The following is a 22,286-nucleotide window of genomic DNA, read 5'->3' as shown; positions in this document are numbered from 1 at the left end:
AGAATACTGGAGTGGGTTGCCATTTTCTACTCCAGGGGATCTTCCTGACCCAGGGATCAAACCCACATCTCTTTGATCTCCTGCATTGGCAAGTGGATTCTTTACCACTTCACCACCTGGGAAACCCTGTTAACATAGTACTCTTTTAAGACTTAATAAACTCACAAATGCAGTATATTACCAATATCTTGGCTTTCCAGTTTTCATGCTTGCCCTGTTTTTTTCTTACATTACTTCAGATTAATATCTGAAATTGCTCTTAATCTTGAACCTTCCTAGTTTTCTAGTGGCTCTATGTCCACAGCAGGGAAGTCATAAGTTAGTAATGAAAGTGTGTAATGTGACAAGAGATGGCTGTTGTCAGGATCTTTCTCCATTTCAGTATGATGGCACTACCAGCACCCCTTAAGAGATGGCACAGAACGGCAGCTCTTTTTGTGTTCTTGGCAGTGTGGCACGTGGTATCTTAAGTTCCCCCAAGAGGGATCAAACTCACACATCCTGCGTTGTAAGTGCAGAATCTTAACCACTGAACCACCAGGGAAGTCCCATGCCTGCTTCTTCAGTTCCTCCTATTGGAGAAAGCAAGGCCTGTAGTAAAATGTATACTTAAGATTCCCAGTTGTCTTCCTTGGAGCATCTCATAGTCGATGCCTACTGTAGCATTCAAATAAGATAGAATGAGAACAAACCTGTTTAAAATCAACTGGGAAAGTGACATTATCTTCTCAGAGTGACCCTTTGAGAATGTAACTATATTTAAATGATGTTTTGGGAAATTTACTGGTATGGTAATGCATATAACTGTTCATACACAGATTAATATTCTCTCACAGCAAATATATTTGGGGGGGTCTTATATCAAACTTAGTATTATTAGATTCATGGTTAAGAGACATACCTTGTCAATCTATTAAGTCAAACCACTGTCCACATTTTAGGTTTTTTTTTTAACTTTCTTTTAAAGAGCAGTTTTAGGTTCATAGCAAAACTAAGTGGAAAAGTAGACATTCCTTATATAACCGTATTCCCACATACACACCTTTTCATTCTCAGTTGCATCTTCAGTTAGATCTGCTTTAACCGTTTGCAAATACTTTACCTAATTAGTATCAATACTTGCATTCTTTCCATATTATTTTCTTTGCAGTACTTGATACAAAGGTGGTGGTGTTCATTCGCTCAGTCGTGTCCGACTCTGCGACCCCATGTACTGCAGCACACCAGGCTTCCCTGTCCTTCACCATCTTGTGGATGTCCACCAGTTCCCGATGTCAAAACTCATGTCCATTGTCAGTGATGCTACCAACTTATCCTCTGTTGTCCCCTTCTCCTGCCTTCAATCTTTGCCAGCCAGCATCAGTGTTTTTTCTAGTGAGTCAGCTCTTTGCATCAGGTAGCCAAAGTATTTGAGCTTCAGCATCAGTCCTTCCAGTGAATATTCGGGACTGATTTCCTTTAGAATTGATTGGTTTGATCTCCTTGCAGTCCAAGGGACTCTCAAGAATCGTCTTCTCCAACACCACAGTTCAAAAGCATCAGTTCTTAGATGCTCAGCCTTTATGGCCCAACTGTCACATCCATACATGACTACTGGAAAACTATAGCTTTGACTATATGGGCCTTTGTCAGCGAAGTAATCCTCTGCTTTTTAATATGCTGTCTAGGTTTGTCATAGCTTTTCTCCCAATGAGCATCTTTTAATTTTATGGCTGCAGTCACCATCTGCAATGATTTTGGAACCCAAGAAAATAAAATCTGTTTCCATTGTTTTCCCATCTAATTGCCATGAAGTGATGGGAACAGATGCCATGATCTTAGTTGTGTGAATGTTGATACAATATTTCTTTTTATTAAAATCACGGCATAATAATTATATATTCTTCAAGTATTATTTAGGAACTTTATTTTCAGTCATGGTTACATGGGTAAATTCATAGTTGCTACTGATCTAACCAGTTCACATTAACTAAGATTAGTCATGGAATTCTAAAAGCAGTTATATATATAATAGATAATATAAATCTTTATATCTAAATATAATTTAGATATATATTAATATATATATATAAAATAAAAGCAGGAATAAAATAACTTCAGCTATATAACTATCATGAGATCAGGAAAATACTGCTGGATTCTGAGTGAAATTCATTTTTGGTGTATTTGGATGACATCAATCAGTTATACTTGTCATCCTTGATATTCTACATAGTATACAACTTTTTTTTCTAAATATTAAGCAATGTGAATTCAGCTGATAAGAAAAATAAGACACTCCCAAAGAGGACTTATACTTACAAGAAAACAAAGTTTAGAACAGAACATCTACATTAAAAAAACACAAGATGTGAATAAGAGTTCTATGTCCACGTGCAATAATTTAGTAGGTGTTTATTGTGATGTAGCCCAAGGCTTTTGGTCTGAAAAGTTCTCACATCCGTGAGGCCCAAGCATGACAGCTAATTTACCTTATTTAGAGATACCTCTATTCCCCACTCAGTTCTCCAGTTATCAAAGTAACGTGGGATAAACATAGAAAATTTGGAAACTATAGGGAAATGAAGTAAAATGTAAATAACTAAAACCAATTATTACTAACAGTGGATTCTTGTGGGGGTAAAGGGCTACATATCACCAAGGGACTTTTCATGCAGAAGTTCAATCATGAGTTTCCAAAATTTGTCTTCACTGTGGCGATGGGAAGCTTGGTATGTTGCTCTTCCCTGAAACTAGCAGCTGTTATCTCCTCAAAGATCTGATTTCTGCCTCTGGGCCCCTCCTCTGAGATGTCTTTCCCTTATTCACTTATTCTCTCAGCCTTGTGGGTAGTCAGTTTCTACCTGCAGTTGCTACTTCTACACCTGAGAGTTCTGATGTTAACAATTCTTTGTATTAGTTTGCCCTCACTGATAAAATGCTGAAGAATCTTTCAAAAAAATTCAACACCTACTTCTGATAAAAGCTCTTAGGAGAGCTGGGAATTTATGGGGACTTCCTTGGTGGTCAAGTTGCTAAAATTCCATGCTCCCAATGCAGGGAGTCTAGGTTCTATCCCTGGTCAGGGAACTAGATCACAAACGCTGCAACTAAGAGTTCACATGCTGCAACTAAAGACTGAACATCCAGCATGTTGTAACTAAGGCCTGGCACAGCCAAATCTTTTATTTTTTAAAAATTAGGAATTTATGTTTTGTTTTTAACATGTTTACCTTGGTCCTAAAGTCAGGGGCTTATTTAAAACCCTGGAGACATTGCTCTGAGAATAAAGCAAGGATATCCATTTATTCTACTACTGTACAATATTGTATTAGAGGTATTAAGGAATACAATTAGACAAGAAAAATAACCACAAAAATTGATAAAAGTCATCTCTTTGCAAATGATATTATGGTACACCTAGGAAATTCTTGAGAATCAATGATAAAACTCTGAAGAATTTAGTAAGATAGCAGGAGACAGAATTAACATATAGAAACTGCCTTCATATCCTGAAATAACCAGCACATGATAGAGAAAACCTCATTTTAATAGCAACAAAGATGACTGACTATTTAGGAAGAAGTTTAACAAGAAATATGCAAAACCTATGAGAAAAAATTTAACACCCCAAAAATACAAAAGCACACTACTTCTGATTAGGATGGCTTAATATCATAAAGATTTAACTAAAAGTAGATCTTGACCTCAAAAATGCACAAGAATATACTCCAAGTGGATGAGGAATCTTTAAATTTTAAAATGAAACAATACATTTTAAAATGAAGCACTACAAAAACAACATGAACGCATCTTTGACTTCAGTATAGAGAAAGTCTTTATAACTACTAACAAAATTGAAAATCAATAAGCAAAGTTCACTATATATAAAAGGAAGCTTTCTGTATTACAAAGAACTCCATAATTAAAGCCAGAGGCAACTAATAATTGGGATAGAATATTTACAGAATATATAAAGTTAAAAAATGACAGATTCTTAAAATTTGAGAAAGACCAAAAACCCAATAATAAAATGGAATGAAATAGGCTATTCATAAAAAGAATCTCAAACTTCCCCTAAACCTATGAAAAGATATTCAATCTCACTCATAGCTAGAGAGATGCAAATTAAAATTACTCTAACATCCCATTTTAAAAAACCTATCAGAGATGGCAAAAATTAAAAAAGCATGGCAAACACATTGTGCTGGCAAGGCTGTGGGAAGAGGCACTCATACATTTCTGGTGGGGAAACCAACTGGTACAATCCTTAAGGAGAATTTGACAATATCTAATAAGAATAGATATGCATATGTATATGCATATATATTTTTTGGCCCAGCATCCTACTTCTGGGAGTTTACCTGAAGGAAGATACATCCCAATAAAAAAATACACGTGTACAGGTTATTCAATTACAGCACTGTAATGGCAAAACATTGGGAATGACCTAAATGCCCATACAAATAAGAATAATTGCACTGACTATGGTATATTCCCACAGTAGAGTATTATGCAGCCTTTAAAAATTTTTTTTGAGAAAGATCTCCATGAACTGGCATAGTTTCCAGGATATACTATAAAGGGTGGGGCGGGGTGGAGAGGATAGGATTAACTATATTACATTTCATGTAAGAAATCAGATATAATAAACACCAATTTATTTATTTATTCAAAAGGAAACAAGGATAAACCAAAGATGGATTACTTATAGGGGATAGGTGCAAACAAGATAGAAAGGACAGGAGGAAGAGAATGAGAAAGAATAGGGAGTGACATGTTTGTACAGTTTTAACTTTTAGACCTATGCTAATATTTCAAATAACATTAACAAGGAGTGAGCAGGAATTATGAAACACAAATGCATTACAAGTGAGTAATACAACCACCCTAAAAGGGGGAGCAAATAACTAACCTTTGTAAACCAGTATTTTATGTACTTTTAATACTATAAAGGAACTATATTTGTATATAGTTAGTAGTTTTTTATTGGGAAATTACGAATAACTCTGGAACTACCTTGTGTATTCTAGAAATTAAGCACATAAGTGAAAAGATTATAAATAGTCAAAGTCAGATTTCTTACTGTTGGACGAGTAATAAATAAGAAAGGAGAAAGACTAGAATGAATCTGGTGTTGGTGTTGTAATGGAAGTATCTATATGAACTCAAGGAGATACATACATAGTATATACATACATATACACATACAATTCACACACACAAATACATAACACCTAACAGATCTAGAAATTGATACAGATGTATATATACATACATATTTTTCTAGCTCTGTTAAGCAGGCTGGAAGCAATGACACTTCAGTACCAAAGTGTACACTTAGTGCAGATTTTGGCTTCTAAATAGGTTCTGAAAGGAACCATGGATGCTTACAGAAATCATTGATTCTAAGGTGAGAGAAGAGAAAATACGAGATGAGTCCAGAACATCTTCTGGTGCCAGAAAATATTAAGAATGGTGACATGTCAAAAAGGCACAGGGGTCAATGCAAAGGGGTTTGCATGGGCAAATGTGGGAGTTTGAGTAATAAAATATATGATAGTAATGCACTCTAACCTATGGAATAACATTAAAAACACATGAGCCCATTATCAACATAGTATTTGAATAAAGAATGCAGATGGAAATTTCCGAACAGAATTTGAACTACTAAAAGTAGAAGCAAAGATGAAAATAGAAAACTCATCATTTGGCAAATCCTACATTAATAACTGTTTCAATAAAAAGCCTAAGGAAAAAACCCCCAGAAACAAAAACTATGAATGTCTGCCAATTAGTGGGCAAAAATATGAGCAATATGAGACAATAATTTCCCCATAAGATACTAATTACAAATGGAAAAATTACAAATTTGACACTGGATACATCTGGCAAATACCACCCTAACCAAGTGGTCAAAATTAACATTACTATTAAGAGGACATGGAGGAGGAAATGGCAACCCACTCCAGTGTTCTTGCCTGAAGAATCCCAGGCACAGGGGAGCCTGGTGGGCTGCTGTCTATGGGGTCGCACAGAGTCGGACACGACTGAAGGGACTTAGCAGCAGCAGTAAGAGGACAAACTGACATCATGTGCTTGCAGATGCACTGAGTATCCATCAGGTGTCTTTTGCCAAAAGTGCATTAAACAATTTAAACATTAGGGAAACCCTAAACTGGGAGATCTTTTACAAATTGGCCTGTACTTTTCAACAAGTCTAAGGTCATAAAAGACCGTAGTTGAAGATTCACTTCATTATCACACTTTGTTTAACTGTCATCTCTCTTAAACTCCTTTAATCTGGGACTCTTCGGAGTTTGTCTTTTACGACCTTAGACTTTTTGAAAAGTATAGGCCAGTTTGTAAAAGTGGAGCAAATGGTGAAATCTTAGTAAGGTCTGTAGAATAGTAGTAAAAGGTGACAGTGTTTTAATAATGTTAATTCCCTGATTTTGACAATTGTCCTGTGGTTATATGTTGTCACTAGAAGAACATGGGAAATACTTCATATATTTTTGCAATGTTTTCTAAGTTTGAAATCTTCTCAAAATGAAGTTGAAAAAAATTAAAAAGTATCATCTCAGCAAGAAAGTAACTTGAAAAATTGCTCCACAGTGTATCAAACTAACCTTGATAATTAGTTATAAGAAAACAAATTAATAGCCTTAATTTGTAATTAAACTAGAAATGAATCTTAATTCTAAAATGTAGTTCAATCTTTTCATTTACTAAGACTTGACCTATTGGACAAGAGCATTGTAAACATTAAGAAAATATTCAGAGATACTCAATGGCAGCCACTAGTAACAGAATACCTTCTAACACTTAGGAATTTTCGAAGATATGCTTTGGCAAGGACTTCCTACAGCACACACTAGATGACATTTTGGCAGTAGAGGGAGGGGAGAATTTGGATTAAGTCTCTTCAAACCCGAGATATCATAATGCTCTCAAACTATGTGCTCAGTTATGTAGATTCCAAAAAACAATTTTAAATCTCCCATTACTTCAGCCAACAATCTGGGCAATAGTAATAACAACATGTCTCTTTGCTTAAAACAAACAAACCCAGCAACAATTAACTGGAACAGAAAATAAGAACACTAATAGAGTTTGACAAATTTATTGGTATTTTAGTAAAGACAATCATCTTAGTTGTTTCTCTCCCATCTTGACCGTAGGTTGATATTTGAGTCAAGAAAATGAAATGTAGGAGAGGGATGTTATTTCAACATAAACATGAGAATGAACAAAAATGGAAAGTCTGCCTACATTAAAGCAAGTTAAATTCATTTATCTTGATATAATTAAATCATGTAAGTAAGAACTAATAGTTCTATATACACTTCCATTGTTTTACTTGGGGCTTATTCTAAACTCAAATGCAAGTGAACAAAGGATTAGGAATATATACAGGCTGCTTCTCTGGAGTTATTACTTATTTAAAGAGCTCAGCAAGTAGTTACCACCAATCAGTCTGAAGCTGCCTCCAAATCTAACATTGTAGTCTTCAAGGAAATCATTATACCGTATGTTTTTTCTATGTGTGTCTATGCTTTAAAAGATGTGTTTAACTGTCACATTAAAAAAGAATTCATATACAATACAAAAATACAAAATAAACACAATCCTACAACACATAGATTAACAAAGTATATGTGGTCGAAGATTCCATAAAATATGTTTAAAGATGCATTTTCTTTCATTTTCAGTATCTAAAATGTGCTTTTGAGAGGCCACTGGTTAGCAAGTATACAGTTAAAGTAAACCATATTTTTGTGCTAAATAAGAATTCCTGTTAATAAGTTCAAATCAAATTGGATTTCACAAGTTAGTAACATAAATGCTTTGATAAAATTACAGAAAGTGCATCTTTCTTATCTTCCATCGTCATACAATGTTGCTCCCTCCCACCTTTTTTTTTTTTGGTGTTTATACCCTTTAAAAAATAAGAACAGCCAAACATTTAACTATTATGTACATTTAAATTTTTGGTGGTGGTTTGTTATTTTAAAAGAAACAGCTTCCTTATGATTTGCCTCAAGATCTGGTGGAAATGCTTACAGGAACTGGCTAATAACAAAAATCAAGAGAAGCACATTCAAAATACGGATTTACTTTGGTAGCAAATGTCTGTTCTTTGAAGACTAATGAAGGTAGACAAGACCCTTAAAATGAAGTGGGCTATTTTAAATACTCAACAGTTTACATAAAATTTTAAAATGTTCTTTCTAAAGAGCTTAAGCATCTGTATCCACTGATAGCAATGCAATAACTAGTTAATGATGATGTGAAACTAAACAAATGCCCATTAGGGGAAAAAAAAAAAAAAAAAAAAGCTGTATTTTATCTAATTTACTTTCTCAGTCAATAGTCCAGTAACATTTTCCTCCCAATACAATACTCCCTTCTCTATAAGGCTGTTCCTGGGAGCCAGACAAGTTTAGGTTAATAAGGGAGTTAAGTTAGAGAGTAACTGCCTACAGTTTAAATAGACAACTTTTTGCTTCCCTCCTAATGTGCTAATAGTTGTATCTAAAAAAATATGCAATTCTTAGAAAGGTACCATTTCTGAATTTTTTAGTATCTGTAACCTTTGGAAACTAATCACATGAAACTACAAAATTAGTAAATGTCTTGAAATCTGTATATAAAACATAAATTACCTCTAATTTCAAATTCTCATTTATTAGTGTATCACTCAATATTTAAAAAAAAGAAAACGAAAAAAAAGGCGGCTCCAAAGATAGTCTTATACCATTCCTTAAAAAAGGAAACTGTTCCTTTTAACTTTACACCCACCCCACACCCCAATTTCAAAACACATCATTTAATTGTCTTGGTCATGGACATTTCCAAGATGAGATTTTATATTTCGCTCCCATAGCTTCTGGTTATCAGAAAACCCATGCTTTCCTTTATTGAAGGAATTTGGTCCTGCTGATGTTGGTGTATCCCTGTGTTAAAAGAAAGAAATTTATTTAAAACGTTATATAATGACTTTTGGGCCATGTTTTTAACTCTTTCAAAATGTCTGTTTGGCACCCATTATAAATGGAGGCCAAACATCAGAAGCTGCAACAGATGTTTTTAAAAATACCCTTTCCACAGACCCAGTCCTAAAATTTCAGATTCAGTGGGCCTGAGGAGGAGCCAGGTAAATTTGTAGATTTAACAAACATTTAAGGTGATTCTGATAAACAGCTAAAGGTGGCAACCACTATAGTTTTAAAAACAGTTGATTGTAACCCACTGTGGTTTATTTGCTAAGTTATGTCTGACTCTTGCAACCCCATGGAGCCCGCCAGGCTCCTCTGTCCATGGGATTCTCCAGGTAAGAATACTGGAGTGGGCTGCCATTTCCTTCTCCATGTGACCCGTTAACAGGGTCATTAAATGAATTTGGTGACTTGCCAACAGTATTTACAAAAAATGAAATAGAAAAAAAAATGAAGATGTATCACATGTAAAATGGTTGTCATATTATGAACATGTTTTGATTCTAAATGTTTAGATATATGCAGGTATAGATTTGGTTTATATTTTGGTTATAATGTCAGATGTATTTTTTACTTTAGAGTCTTGTATGAAAGGGAGGCCGGCAGACAGCCACTGGGACTGTTCCCATTGGAACCAAAGGCAGAGTCTTAAGACTGATGCTGAAAGACTTAACATTTAGTTCTTGGTAGAATATACATTTGCTAGAAATGGGGGCATGGTAGAGGCTGTTTTGAAGCGCAGCTTCCTTACTAACCTCTGAGTTATCCATTTATGCACAAAGACAAGAAACTGAATATCATGTTGATCTGAAATTAATGTTATTTCCATAATAACAAACAGAGGAAAATTTAAAGATGGTTTTTATCTTGTTTTGATATTTAGCATCTATATTACCAAGGAAAAAGGAGCACATACAATCAAGATTAAGTGGTGGGAATGATACTATAAGTGAGATGAGTGAAAGCCATTTCCTTATACCTGAAAAAAATTTTAAATCGGAAACATTTCTGTTTACTTGAAGAAATATAGATTACACGTATCTGAAAAGAAATAGCATTATATTGTTGCTATTTTTTCTTAAAATACTAATTTTCTCTTATCAGGAGCGATATACTGGTATATTAGAAAACAAAACTGTTTGCCCAAATATGTAAGAAAAGCTTGAACACTAATGGACTATGTGCAATTTATTCTTGCTTTACATTCACTATAATTTTCTACAATATTATATAAAAATTATACCTTCCAATATTCTTCATCCTCATCTTTGCTTCTGGAGGCATTTCCTCTGGTTCACTCTGGGAAAAAAAGAGACACACAGAAATGACTGCATATAGATACAGCAGACTCCTGAACAATGCAGGGGGTGGTTAGGGGTACCACCCCTGACCCAAACCTCCTCAAGTCAAAAACCTGTGTATAACTTTACAGTGAGCCCTCCATATCCATGGTTCCACATCCAAGGAGTCAATCAACTTGGGATAGTGTAGTACTGTAGCACATGTTTTGTGAAAAAAAAATCTGCGTATAAATAGGCCCATGCAGTTCAAACCTGTGTTGGCCAAGGGTCAACTATATTAAAATCACTTGATACTAATAATGCTACATTTTATATCAACTGTAAATTTTGGTTAAAAAAGTAACATTTTAACTACATTAAAGAAACCTATGCTTCAAGTGCTGAATCTGCAAAAAGAACAAATTCTGGTAAAAACCTGATACTTTAGAACTAAAACTAGTTGTTTACTAGAATCTACATGTTGTGTTAAATGCTTTAATATGCACTACTCTGAAAACTCTAACAATCCTACCAAATGGGATGAGTATCATCATTCAAATTTTGTAGCTGAAGTACGCATGGTTAACATGTCCAAAGTCACAAAACAGCTGGACACCAAAAAAACACTCTAAACCACTTCACTGTATTGCTTCTTCTCAAAAATGTCTTCTTTACTGTAAAGACATCTTGAAAGCTCATTCCTTACTGCTTTTCCACAGTTACAGCTGGTGAAAAAGAATGTGACAAGTGTCTTTTAGATGTTTTTATGTGTAAATATTACTGCTGAGATAAATATTATTTTTTTAAGCAGTCATCTCAAGATACACCTTAAAAAGGTTTCTACTGGTCAAATCTGGGACAATTTGAGCATTATAGCCTATTGAATAGGCTACACTTGTATAAATAAGGAAAAGCTCTTCCTTAAGTGAGACAATTAATAAACATAGACAGGAGGAAAGATTGAAAAAAAAAATCACCATTTGGCAAACATAATAGAACTGATTCTGGTAAGAATCATCAATGAATGTTAACATTCATGAATGAATGCTTAAGTAGTTAGGTTTTTTCATGTATTCTTAAAACATAACCCCACAAGATAAATTTTAATTATAAAAGGCAAAACAGTACTTTGACAGTAGAGAGATCTGGCAGACACCACTTAACCCAATGATCAAAGGTAGCATTGCCAGTAACTACATATTGACACATGTGCTCCTGATATAATATGCACTGACAACTTGGCATCATTACTGTGGTACACCTGCCAAGAGGCACATGAATCTAATAATAAAGGAACATCAGACAAATCCAAACTGGGGAACATTCTACAAATTAAACTAAAGAGAACTGAAAAAGTATTTTTAAATTTCAAAATTAAACAAATGAACATGTTCTCTGTCCACTATACTTCAGACTAAGATATATATCCAAGGCTAACTATGTTCCACAGAAAAATAAAAACCAAATAAAGACTTTATTTCCTTTTTTTGGCCGCACTGTAAGGCATGCAGGATCTTAATTCCCTGACCAGAGATCAAACTCACGCCCCCTGCTGTGGAAATGCGAAGACTTAACCACTGGACTGCCAGGGAGGTCCTCAGATGAAGATTTCAGATGCATTTGTTCTTTTAACTAAGAGACAAGTTTATCCTTAACTATCATTACCATTTTATAGCAGAAAGAGTGCTGTCTGAAGCTGTCTAAAATTTCTTTAAAAAAAGGGAAGAGAATACAGGACGAGAAACCAGAAAGCCAAGTTCTAGTTCTAAGTTATAGATGACACTTGTGTGCATCAGCACATACTCATGCACTCATAACTTAATTTCTCCATTTGGAAAATAAGAATAACCATATCATACAACTCACAGGGATATATGGAAGGTAAAATAAAGATATGTGCAAAGACTCAATTTGTTAGATATTCAAAATAAGCATTATGTAAGTGCTTACAATTTTCAGCCTTTCTACTTCTGCACATGGTATTCCCTTCTTCCTATACTGTCCTTCCCTGACATAATCTGTAGAGGTCAAAATGCTACATAATCTCTTAAGAATTCTGGTTAGACATGAAAGAAAACATTAAATTTAAGTCGATGCTTTTCAAAAATGTTTTTGAGGGAGAGGGACATAAAAAGGTTTTTCCTCAACAGAATACTACTTGGATTTCCAAATACCAAATAGATAAGAGAGCAGACATAAATGAAATAGCAGCAGGAGACTAGAGTCATGCTTGTTAGCGGATTTGATTCCTGGGTCGGGAAGATCCCCTGAAGAAGGGTTTGGCTACCCATTCCAGTATTCCTTGGATTCCCTGGGTAGCTCAGTGGGTAAAGAATCTGCCTGCAGTGTGGGAGATCTAAGTTTGATTCCTGGGCTGGCAAGATCCCCTGGAGGAGGGATGCAACCCACTCTGGTATTCTTGCCTGGAGGGGGGCAGAGCAGCCTGAGTGGGCTGCAGTCCATGGGGTCACAAAGAGATGGACACAACTGAGCGACCAAGTATGCAATACCACAGTAGCTCCTGAGACATTTCCACAGAACCCCAGAACTCTTAAGAAATGGTTTAAAAACCTGTCATCTATATTTAGATCACTTCACTTTACAAGTTGGAAAACTAAGGCTCCAAAAGGTAAACTGATTTAGTTGAAGGCTCTCTGTTGGTTAATAACTGAACAGGACAGGAAAAGAACCTAGGTCTTCCAACTGCCAGTCCAGTGGTCTTTCCATAACACCGCATGCATCGAGTTACCTGGCCTCTCTTCCTCACCTAACTCTCTTATATCATTTTATCTTTTCAGGTACTTTTGATTTTATCTTGGACCATTTTATGTGTAAGTCCCTGTACTGCTAGGCTGAATTCCTAGAGGAACATGTCTGATTTATCTTTCTAATCTCACTCTACCTAGCATACAGAAACCAATCAAATGTGTAGAATGAGTAAATGTCCAAGGGAGAATACAGTGATAACCACTGAATTTACCTATCCAATCATTCCATATTCATCCTTGCCTAAAATTTCTACAAAACCTCCAGGTGTCAAACACAGCTGCTTAGCATTACCATTTGTGATTTGAAAGCTGATATCTTAATTTACAAAAGTATTCCTTGGTTTGTCAAAACCCTGCCTAATGTTTGGGACAGAGGAGCCTGGTGGGCTGCTGTCTATGGGGTCACACAGAGTCAGACACGACTGAAGCAACTTAGCAGCAGCAGCAGCACATTTCTCCTCTTAAATATTCTTGCCAATCACTCCAGCCCCACGTTTTGTGCTCCTCTGAAGGTATAATTCTTATCCATATTGTTCTTGGGAGCTATTACTCAGGTATTCAGAGCACACATACGTATTATTACTCATAATGAGCATTTGTTGATTTAAGTTCCTTGCCCCCCAAAGTCTATTTTAAATAATCCCACAACCAAATTGATAGAAATATCCAGATTGTGCAGATGTCATTAAAAAAGAAAAAGAAAAAACACACACAAACCCAAACTGTTAAGAGTTGCCAAAAAAAAAGTTCACTGGTACCATTAATACAACTTGACAATTTGCCACTAATGTTGTCCTTAAAGAACAGGTTAAAGTAAAACACAGAAAACTAGCTATCAACTTACATCTTCATCTTCATTAAAAGCTGCTGCTACTGAAAGGGTTTTTGGAGCAAGAGTTGGAACCGGTTCTTTAGGCTTCTGAAGAAGAAACATTAAAAAAAGAATATCATCACACAATGTTTACACAGGCTTATTTAACGACAGGAATAACATCAAAGGTGCAACGTTACATTTGCATAGAAACATATAGTAAGGAACTAAGAACAAACTTTGGAGAAATCCATTTTCTTTTTTGAAAATGTGGGTTATCAACAGTAGATTTTACTTTTATTAATCATATGGCCATTTGTTTTCCTCCTGTCAAAGATTTTCTAGTTAGGATCTATAATTTAATATCATTTACATAAAGGTACTTAGTACAGGTTAAGAGAAAATGAATATCAACACTTGCCCATAGTAACATTAAAATTAAGCACAGATTACCTTGAGAAAGACACCAAGATTCATCTTTCTCTATCAGCTGGCTGCCACTGGACAGTGCCACTTAGAGATCCGAGGGGTACTGAAGTGCTCATGAAGTACCCAAGCCAGAAAACCTTTACTTCAACTTGCACATTCTATTGTGAGGTCCTGTTAACTAGATCTCTATTAAACAGACTTTAATCTCCCCCTGCCTTCTCAGCTTACTGGTTACCACGTTACCAACACCTAAGGCCCCTTAGCATTTCTTGCCTGAACTATGTTAGATTTACCATTTTCCTGCCTTCTGTTGTTTTTATCCCTCTAATTCTCTATACTAGTACCAGGGTACTGCTTCTAAAACGCAAATCTGTTTATAGGGTCTACAATAGTTCCATGACTCCTCTAGAACCTAAACTAAAACCAAATTTTATTAGGGACCTTTATGATTTGGTCCTATGGTCTTATTTGGGGGGCTTTCTATCCCTCCATTTGACTACTACTTCCTAACAATGAGCAATTTCCTGAATGCATCATGTGGCTTCACATTTAAATTGCCTTTGCATAAGGTACCTTGCGCATTCTGTGCGCTCTTCTGCAACTAAGGAACACAAGCCCACAGCAGCCAAAGGACTGAATCTTAATCACTGGACTGCTAGGGAATTCCCTGCATTAAACTCTCTTTTTTATCTGAGTCCTTTTGCCTCTTTCTTGTATTTAAAGTCAGCTCTAGCATCACCTCCCCAATAAAATCATCTCTGAGCTGCTGAAACAAAATTAACCATCTCTCTTATATAACACAAACACCTTTATAAAGTGTGTACTTTTGAAGAAATGAAAATGTTCATTTGGAAATTATACATAGTGACTCTAGAAAACACCCTTTACTCTTAAAACATGTCATGTATTTGATGTTTTACACACAACTCGAGTATTCGCTGGTTGTTTGACTATCTTTTCATATCATATAATCAAAAGCAACAGTTTCAACTATTTTCACATCCTACATCTCACTTCACCAAGATTATGTTTACACTTTTGTTTATTTTATGAAAAAAAAGGTTGTTTTCTAAAAGTTTAAGTTTTAGTGAATAGGCCTTTTTAAGCATAACCCTCCTAACTAAAATGATCAGCAATTACTAAGTCATTTCAATTACTTAGAAAAAGTACATAAGTATCTGACTTATGTGGTATGTTCAACCACAGTAAAATCTATTACCAAGGGGAACACCTATATGAGAAGTGTACATGAGAACCACATCTTTAATGACAATCAAAAAGAGTAAATATTTATGCAGGTGGGTATATGCAATGTTATAAAAAACAGATTAAACCAAAAGAATCAGCTCAAGTAGGAAAAAGAATCATGAAATAATGAAGTTATATGCTGAATGCCTTTTGTTCAGACTAAATTTTTTACAAAAAGAGAAGGCAAAACAGCATATGGCAGGAGCGGGGGTTCTAAGGAATACTAGCTTTATAAAAACTAGACATGTCGTTCAAACACACGCACTCTAGTAGCAATCTGATCCATATTTTTTCTCCTGATCCATTTAAAAATCTTTGAATACCTAATGAAGATATCAAGCTGTATGTACTTAGCAACTGAGCATTAATTTTCACAGGACATGAATAAACCAAAGCAATTTTAATTTTAGGATTATACTCCTTGTACAAGAATGTATAACCATATTCTAAAGTCAACAGCAATATGCTATTAAAGTAACTTCCTTTTTCTTAAAGAGAAGACCTATTTAGTTGAATTACAGGAAATTATCTCTTCTGTAGATCAGAAATAGTCAAATGTCTAATGCTTCAATCTAATATTTCAGTTATTTTCCAGACACTCAACAGTTAATAAGTACTAATTCAAGGTTTACATCTAAAAACAAGAAATCAAAAGTTGATTTACAAAGGACTATTATCATAGGTTTTGATACTCAACATCCATTTGTAGCTCCAAAGTAAGTTAATCAGGAAGCTCTTTTTAAGCAGTACCTCACTAACATTAATCTTTTACGACACAAATGATTTCTAGAGATACTATTTTTTAACATCAGTATATTATATTTTTATTTTTCAGAGGTTTTGCACAAGTTAGGAAATTGTAAGCTATTACAAGTCATATATTGCCTACAATATTTGTTCCTTCTCATATTCCAAACCTTTTTAAAAAACAGCTTGAGTTATAATTCATCCAGACTTTTCTTGAATATACTAATAATTTCTTAAATACTTACATGTTATAAGTTCATGCACCAATGTATCATTTTATACTTAATTTATCATAATCCAATAAAAGGTTTCCAAAACACATCCTTAAAACCCATTACAAATATAATATATAAAATAACTCACACTTGAGCCAAGTTTGATGGATATGGCTGAGGCTTTCTTTGTCGTCTGACTACCTATGGCAAATCCAAACTTGGAGATCTTTGTAGGCTTTGTTGGGAGGTCTGCAGTTTCATCTTCAGCTGATCGCTTCTCAGCGCTGCGACTGGAATTTTCCCCTCCATTACTGGAAGAAACAGTCTTAGTTTTCACAGGTTTTTCTGCTTCTTCTTCAGGTCCTGGTGAAGTCGAAACAACTTACCAAGATGAGCTATTTTTACTGAGCAGATTGATGGGAGCAGCAACCTCAAAAAGCATCGTTATAAGGAAGATACCTCTGCAGTTGTCACCTACTGACCCAACAGTCTCTTCCACTGTTTGTTAGAGTATACAGCAGGAACTGAGATTGTGTGGCAGTAGAAGAGGCTCCCATGAATTAACTAGCATAAAATACAGAGCAATTTAAAATTATAAAAATAGAGTTCACAAAAGACCCTTCAACTAAACACTCTACGTTGCATAATAATCTAATTACCTGTGGAATTTTGCTTTTCATAAATTAAGAACTATAAACTCTTCTACATGAACTGGTTTGTTGGCAATTAGTCACATCATAGAATAATACATTTGACTAATAAAACACCTAATATTCTTCAATAGTATACTACTAGTTATACAAAGTACCTTTTTATGACCAGCCCATTATGTCCCAAACTACATAGTACAGCCTGCAGTAACTTTGAGTGACGTGTTCTTCATGAACATTTCACACAATCTTTAGAAAGGAACTTCAAGGAAGACATCAAGGTCATCCCCTCTTTAGTAACTTAATTCTACTCTCAAAGCTTGATTATCATCTGTTTAGCCTATTCTTAAAGAGTGATCAACAATTATACTTAGGTTCACACATTATTTTTTCATCATAAAAACAGATGAGCTAAAAATGATAATTTCTAACAGAAGGCACACACATGTAGACATGGAATGCAAGATGTCTTTCAGTAATTTTGCTTGTTTATATTAACAAATGAAATGAGTAAACATCTTGAACGTTACACATGAAAGCTATTTAAGAACATACTGGGAAGCAAGACAGAAGAAAATTGGCTGATTATTAAATATTTTCTTTCCCAAGTTTACCAATTTACCCTGTACAATGTACACCAGATGAATATTTATGGAGAAAGAGAAGATTCTCTAAGGAATGACCCTGACAACAGTTTGGAAAACATGACAAACAGCAAGAATGGGTGGAAAAGGGGAAATCAAACAGACTGACGAGTAATAAAGGACAAGAGGTTATCAATCTATATAATTTTGGAATGATGGGATAGGTAAATTAATAAGCACTTTGAACAGAACATTTGATTTTGTTTACAGGAAAATAAAAGAAACTCTTTATTACCTTTAGACAAGGGGTGAAAGTTGTAACAACAATGTAGGGGAGAAATTAAGCAGTATTAGGTTTTGGGATTTCCTTAGGAAAGAAAGAGCATTGCAATGGCTGTCTGAATTGACTTATTTAGATATAAAATTACAAAAGCACCCAAAGAATGTAAGATTGCTACTCAATATTTGAAATATAGAATTCAATTTAGAATTTCTTAAAAAGACAGTATTATGCAAACATTATTTTTCAGTCTATCACTAAAATCATTTATGCCAAATTTTATTCTGTATCCTTATAGTTTTAATCAAGTATGAATTTTACAGTAAAACCCAAACAGTGATAACTACTACTTCTCTGCGACGGGCACAGCTAAAACTGAAAACTTATTGGCTCTATGTATTGAAACACATTAAAAAAAAACAGTGAATTCACATATAGAAGTAATCTATACACCACTAAAGGCACAAGTTTGTGCAATCACAAACTCTGAAAAACATCAAAACAAATAGCACAAAAAGAACATTTAGTCTTGATTCTAGTGTAACTCTGCTCTTTGAACTGTGATTCAAGGGCTATCATTAGTCAAAATTTCTGGTTCTTTTAAAACCTATCTATTCTGAATTCTAGGAATCCTTTTACCCAAAAAATAGTTCGGGAACAAAGAATCTAGAAAAATCAAAGCATAAATATGAGGAAAAGTGAAAAGGATAGTTATTACTATAATATTAATAACAACATTAAGTGTGAAAACTAACTGAACTAATCTGTGCTAATACATAGAACGTAATACTATCTGTCCACTCCTATGATGTCTGGGGAAGATTTCTATAATTACTGCTCTAGAAAAAGGTAACATGAACAGAGGAGTTGGGAAAACTACTATTAACTAATCAACTGCTAGCAACTCAAATTTTATTCACATCTGTGTTCCTGTCATCTGAAGAGGCAAACTATCAAGACCATTATAAAGTGTTTTAAAGTCCATTAAGTGTTTTCCCTTAAATAAACATGTACTACTCTAGCAGTTGGTGGGGTGGGTGGGGCTTGTATTCATGAACTGCTGTTTTCAATTTATTTACTGAGATGTTTTCTGTTCTGGCACTGTGGAAAACAAAATTTTGAATGGTCACAGATTAGTAATGTGAAAAATCTTAACAATGTGACTTACATTTTAAAGAGTGAAAAAATATGCAGTTTTAAAAAAATAAATCACTTTATACTAAACATGGACAGTTATTAAATTATTAGATTTTTTATCAAGGAGTATCTAAATAAGAGATTTTATCTAGTTTGTATTCTGAGCAAATAAAATGTGTAGATTAGTTAATGTGAAATCAAACTACACACAGTACTAGCATTTCTTTTTTTCTCGTCTTTCATTGACTAGTTGAGGAGGAGAGGTGGGCCTTGGGAGTAAAAAAGGTACCTTACTTTGAAAAAATTACCTAGTAAGTTTTAAGTCCATAAGGATACCCTTCCTGACCCATTTGCATTCTGGTAGCTTCTTTGTCTGAAAAAAAGAGTATATCCACATCTCTAATAGGACTGGTGTGCAGTTTAAATGAGAATATATTCAAGACCCTCTTGACAGAAGAAACATCAATTTCATTAACATAGTTATTAGAAACATAAAATAGCTTGAGGTGAGTATGATTACAACATGAATAGCTCTAAAATTTCTACTTATTTCAAGGAGCTACAAAAATTTAGCCAAAGGGAAGAAAAAAGAGAAAAGCTATCCAAAGCCTAACCCTTAACATTATCCCTCCCCTTAAAGGTGAGAGCAGTTAGTTCAAGTAAGTAGCTTCTCTTATTAATATAAATTCATGTTAACTTCTTAAAAAAAATACTTATATTTCCAATTTAAGGGACTGTTCAGTAGGAGTTAAAAATCAGAAAAATCCCTAGATACGCCCCCCCAATACAAACTGGCTAAGTGTTAAATACTGCCTACTTGCCATAAAATTTTATCAATTTAGCAATATCCATGGATGGCGTGAATGTTTTAACTATGTTTTTTGGCACAACTTCATTAAAAACATGTCATTCAAAAATGGTTAACATGTAACTACTATTTTATAAAGGAAAGCACACTCAAGGCAATTATGTAGACGTTATTAAAGAGTATCAGCCTAAGTCACTAACAAGGAGACAACTTCTGATAGCAATTTAGTAAAAAAGGTAATTTTGTATCACGCTCATGACAAAAATATGCTAACACAGAAACACCAATATTCATACTACTGAATAAATTATCCCTAACTGAAAGGGTGGTGGATAAATTACACAGTGGAATTATTCTGACACTTATGGTACATTTTTCTGTTTTGTTTCGGCAACTTCAGCCAAGTGAGGTGTGAAATCTCAGTTCCCCCGGCAGAGACTGAACCCAGGCCAGGCAGTGAAACCCTGGGAAGCCTAACCGCTAAGCCCTCAGGGAATTCCCTCAAACTACATTTTCGCTCACATTAAACACAGATACTCTCATTCAAGACAAAAAACCATTCTTAAACGGTAGTCTAAAAGTCAGATAAGGCTTTTTAGGCTACAGATCTTGGTTTTTCCTCAAACTAATTTTAATTGTAATTTTACTTGCTAAGTTCCAATTTTGGCCACAAAAAGCCGCTAAAGAGGTAGTACTAAACGGTTTAAACTGTTGTTTCATAAGCTGTTTTACTAGTAAAACAACAACAAAAAAGAAGGGAGGGGAGTGGAAACGGTGAAAGGAGTTTAGGCTCAACTAATAGCACCTTATGTATTTTTAAAAAAGGAAATTCTGGGTCCAAAGTAACCAAATACTACACTTTTTTCAATTTCGTTCCCAAGTTAATTCACATCAAACTTGTTAGGAGGTCCTAACAGTTACCTTCATATACTACTAATTTTATGTATTATCTCATATTAAATACTTTCAGGGATAAGACTTGAAGAATTAGGACAGTGTGGTACTTAAAACGTTCTAAAGACAGTATCAGTTCGCACGTGTTAAATTAGCCTTGTTAGGACAAAGGGACGGGAAAGCTTGAGAGATTACATGATGTTTCTTTTCCTTAATGCACAAGACCCAAATTTAGAGGGTTGGAGGTGACAGAATAAAGATAGCTGCAACCTGAGTTGACATCGTAACAAATAGGGAAGAGTCACACTAGCTTATTTAGCCACCTAAATATCTGGCAGGCAGCTGGCTGGCAACAGCCTAGGACATAAAAGGCAGACAGTTCAAAGAAAGGCAATCAAACCCTAATCCTAGACCCCAAAGATTAAACCAGGAGACAGGCAAAGGTATTCCTCTTTCCCTCCATCGCCTCGACCCAGCCCTTAGAGGATTAGTATTAGGCTTAAAAATGAAGGAATGAAAAAGGCCAGGACAGTCCACTTCCTCAGTGAAAAGAGAGCAGCAAACTAACTCCTAGGTGTAACTGAGAGGCCGGCACCGTCGGAAACTCGGCCTGCGGCCAGTTCCTGCGGTCACTGCTCGGTGACTCGCACTGAGTTAGCGCGCGTGTGCGTTTTGTGTGATGTGCATCTCCGGTGTGGCGGTAGCGGCTCGGGCACCGCCACTCCGAGTCCCACCCCGAGTTCGGTCCCCCTTTCTGATGCCCATCTCCCTTCTCTTCGGAAGCAGGGTCTCTGCTGGGGCCAGGAGGTGACGAACAGTGACCGGCTCTTCCCTGGTAAGGAGGCGATGTGGGCCCGGATCCCAGTGGGCCGCACCGGGCGTGCCCGGGGCTCGTCTGGGCCCAGCACCTGGCCGGGTGAGAGCCAGATCCGCCCATTCTCTCCCCAGTCTACTCCCCCCACCCCGGGAGGCTCAAAGAAAGGCTCAGAGCATCCCACATAGCCCGCGACGCTGGGGTTGTGTTCACCTCCGGCGGCTCCAGCTCGCTGCGGCTTCTCAGGCTTCTCCTCTCCCGCCTTCCCGTCCGCCATTTTCCCCGCCGCGGCCTCCCCTGCAGCCACGCCAAGGACGTCACGGCCCCGCCCAGCAACCATTGAGCTTCAGAGCCAGCCGTGGACGCGTCAGCCTAGAGCGACCATAGCGAATGAGGAGAGGACCTTTCAGAAACGGAAGTGGATATGATATCATCAGCGAGCCGCCTATGAGGGAAGGGCGGGGTAAGTTGGGTGGTACTGTAGAGAGTTTACGGGGGCTTTGCTAGGGGTCGGTTAGATTTTCTTGGTCCAGTGGCGGATTGAGAAAAGTGAGAGGTGAGAGCGTAACCCTGGAAACGGTGAGCTTATGTGATGTTTTTGCCAACTGAGGTGTGGTTGCAGCTGAAGCTAGCAGGATCT

The 22,286-nt window shown here is 35.9% G+C and overlaps 1 protein-coding gene across 2 annotated transcripts; it reads right to left on the bottom strand.

Annotated features, from left to right (window-relative positions):
* Window positions 1-7,089: 7,089 nt before the first annotated feature.
* PCNP (PEST proteolytic signal containing nuclear protein) lies at window positions 7,090-22,010 on the bottom strand. 2 transcript variants are annotated; one of them, XM_070792263.1, is made up of 6 exons: window positions 21,860-21,949; window positions 16,866-17,043; window positions 16,628-16,790; window positions 13,874-13,948; window positions 10,225-10,280; window positions 7,090-8,939 (listed from the first exon to the last, which is right to left on the bottom strand). In XM_070792263.1, exons 2-6 carry the CDS (start codon window positions 16,919-16,921, stop codon window positions 8,813-8,815), a joined length of 477 nt encoding a protein of 158 aa, XP_070648364.1. In that variant the 5' UTR covers window positions 16,922-17,043; window positions 21,860-21,949; the 3' UTR covers window positions 7,090-8,812. The 2 variants fall into 2 exon arrangements, with proteins under 2 accessions (XP_070648364.1, XP_019828687.1); XM_019973128.2 differs by lacking the exon at window positions 16,866-17,043 and having other exon boundaries at window positions 16,628-16,842; window positions 21,860-22,010.
* Between the last annotated feature and the right edge of the window lie 276 nt (window positions 22,011-22,286).

The sequence above is a fragment of the Bos indicus genome, chromosome 1 (genome assembly GCF_029378745.1).
Source record: "Bos indicus isolate NIAB-ARS_2022 breed Sahiwal x Tharparkar chromosome 1, NIAB-ARS_B.indTharparkar_mat_pri_1.0, whole genome shotgun sequence".
NCBI lineage: Eukaryota > Metazoa > Chordata > Mammalia > Artiodactyla > Bovidae > Bos > Bos indicus.
This window is presented reverse-complemented; position numbering and strand designations above follow the sequence as displayed.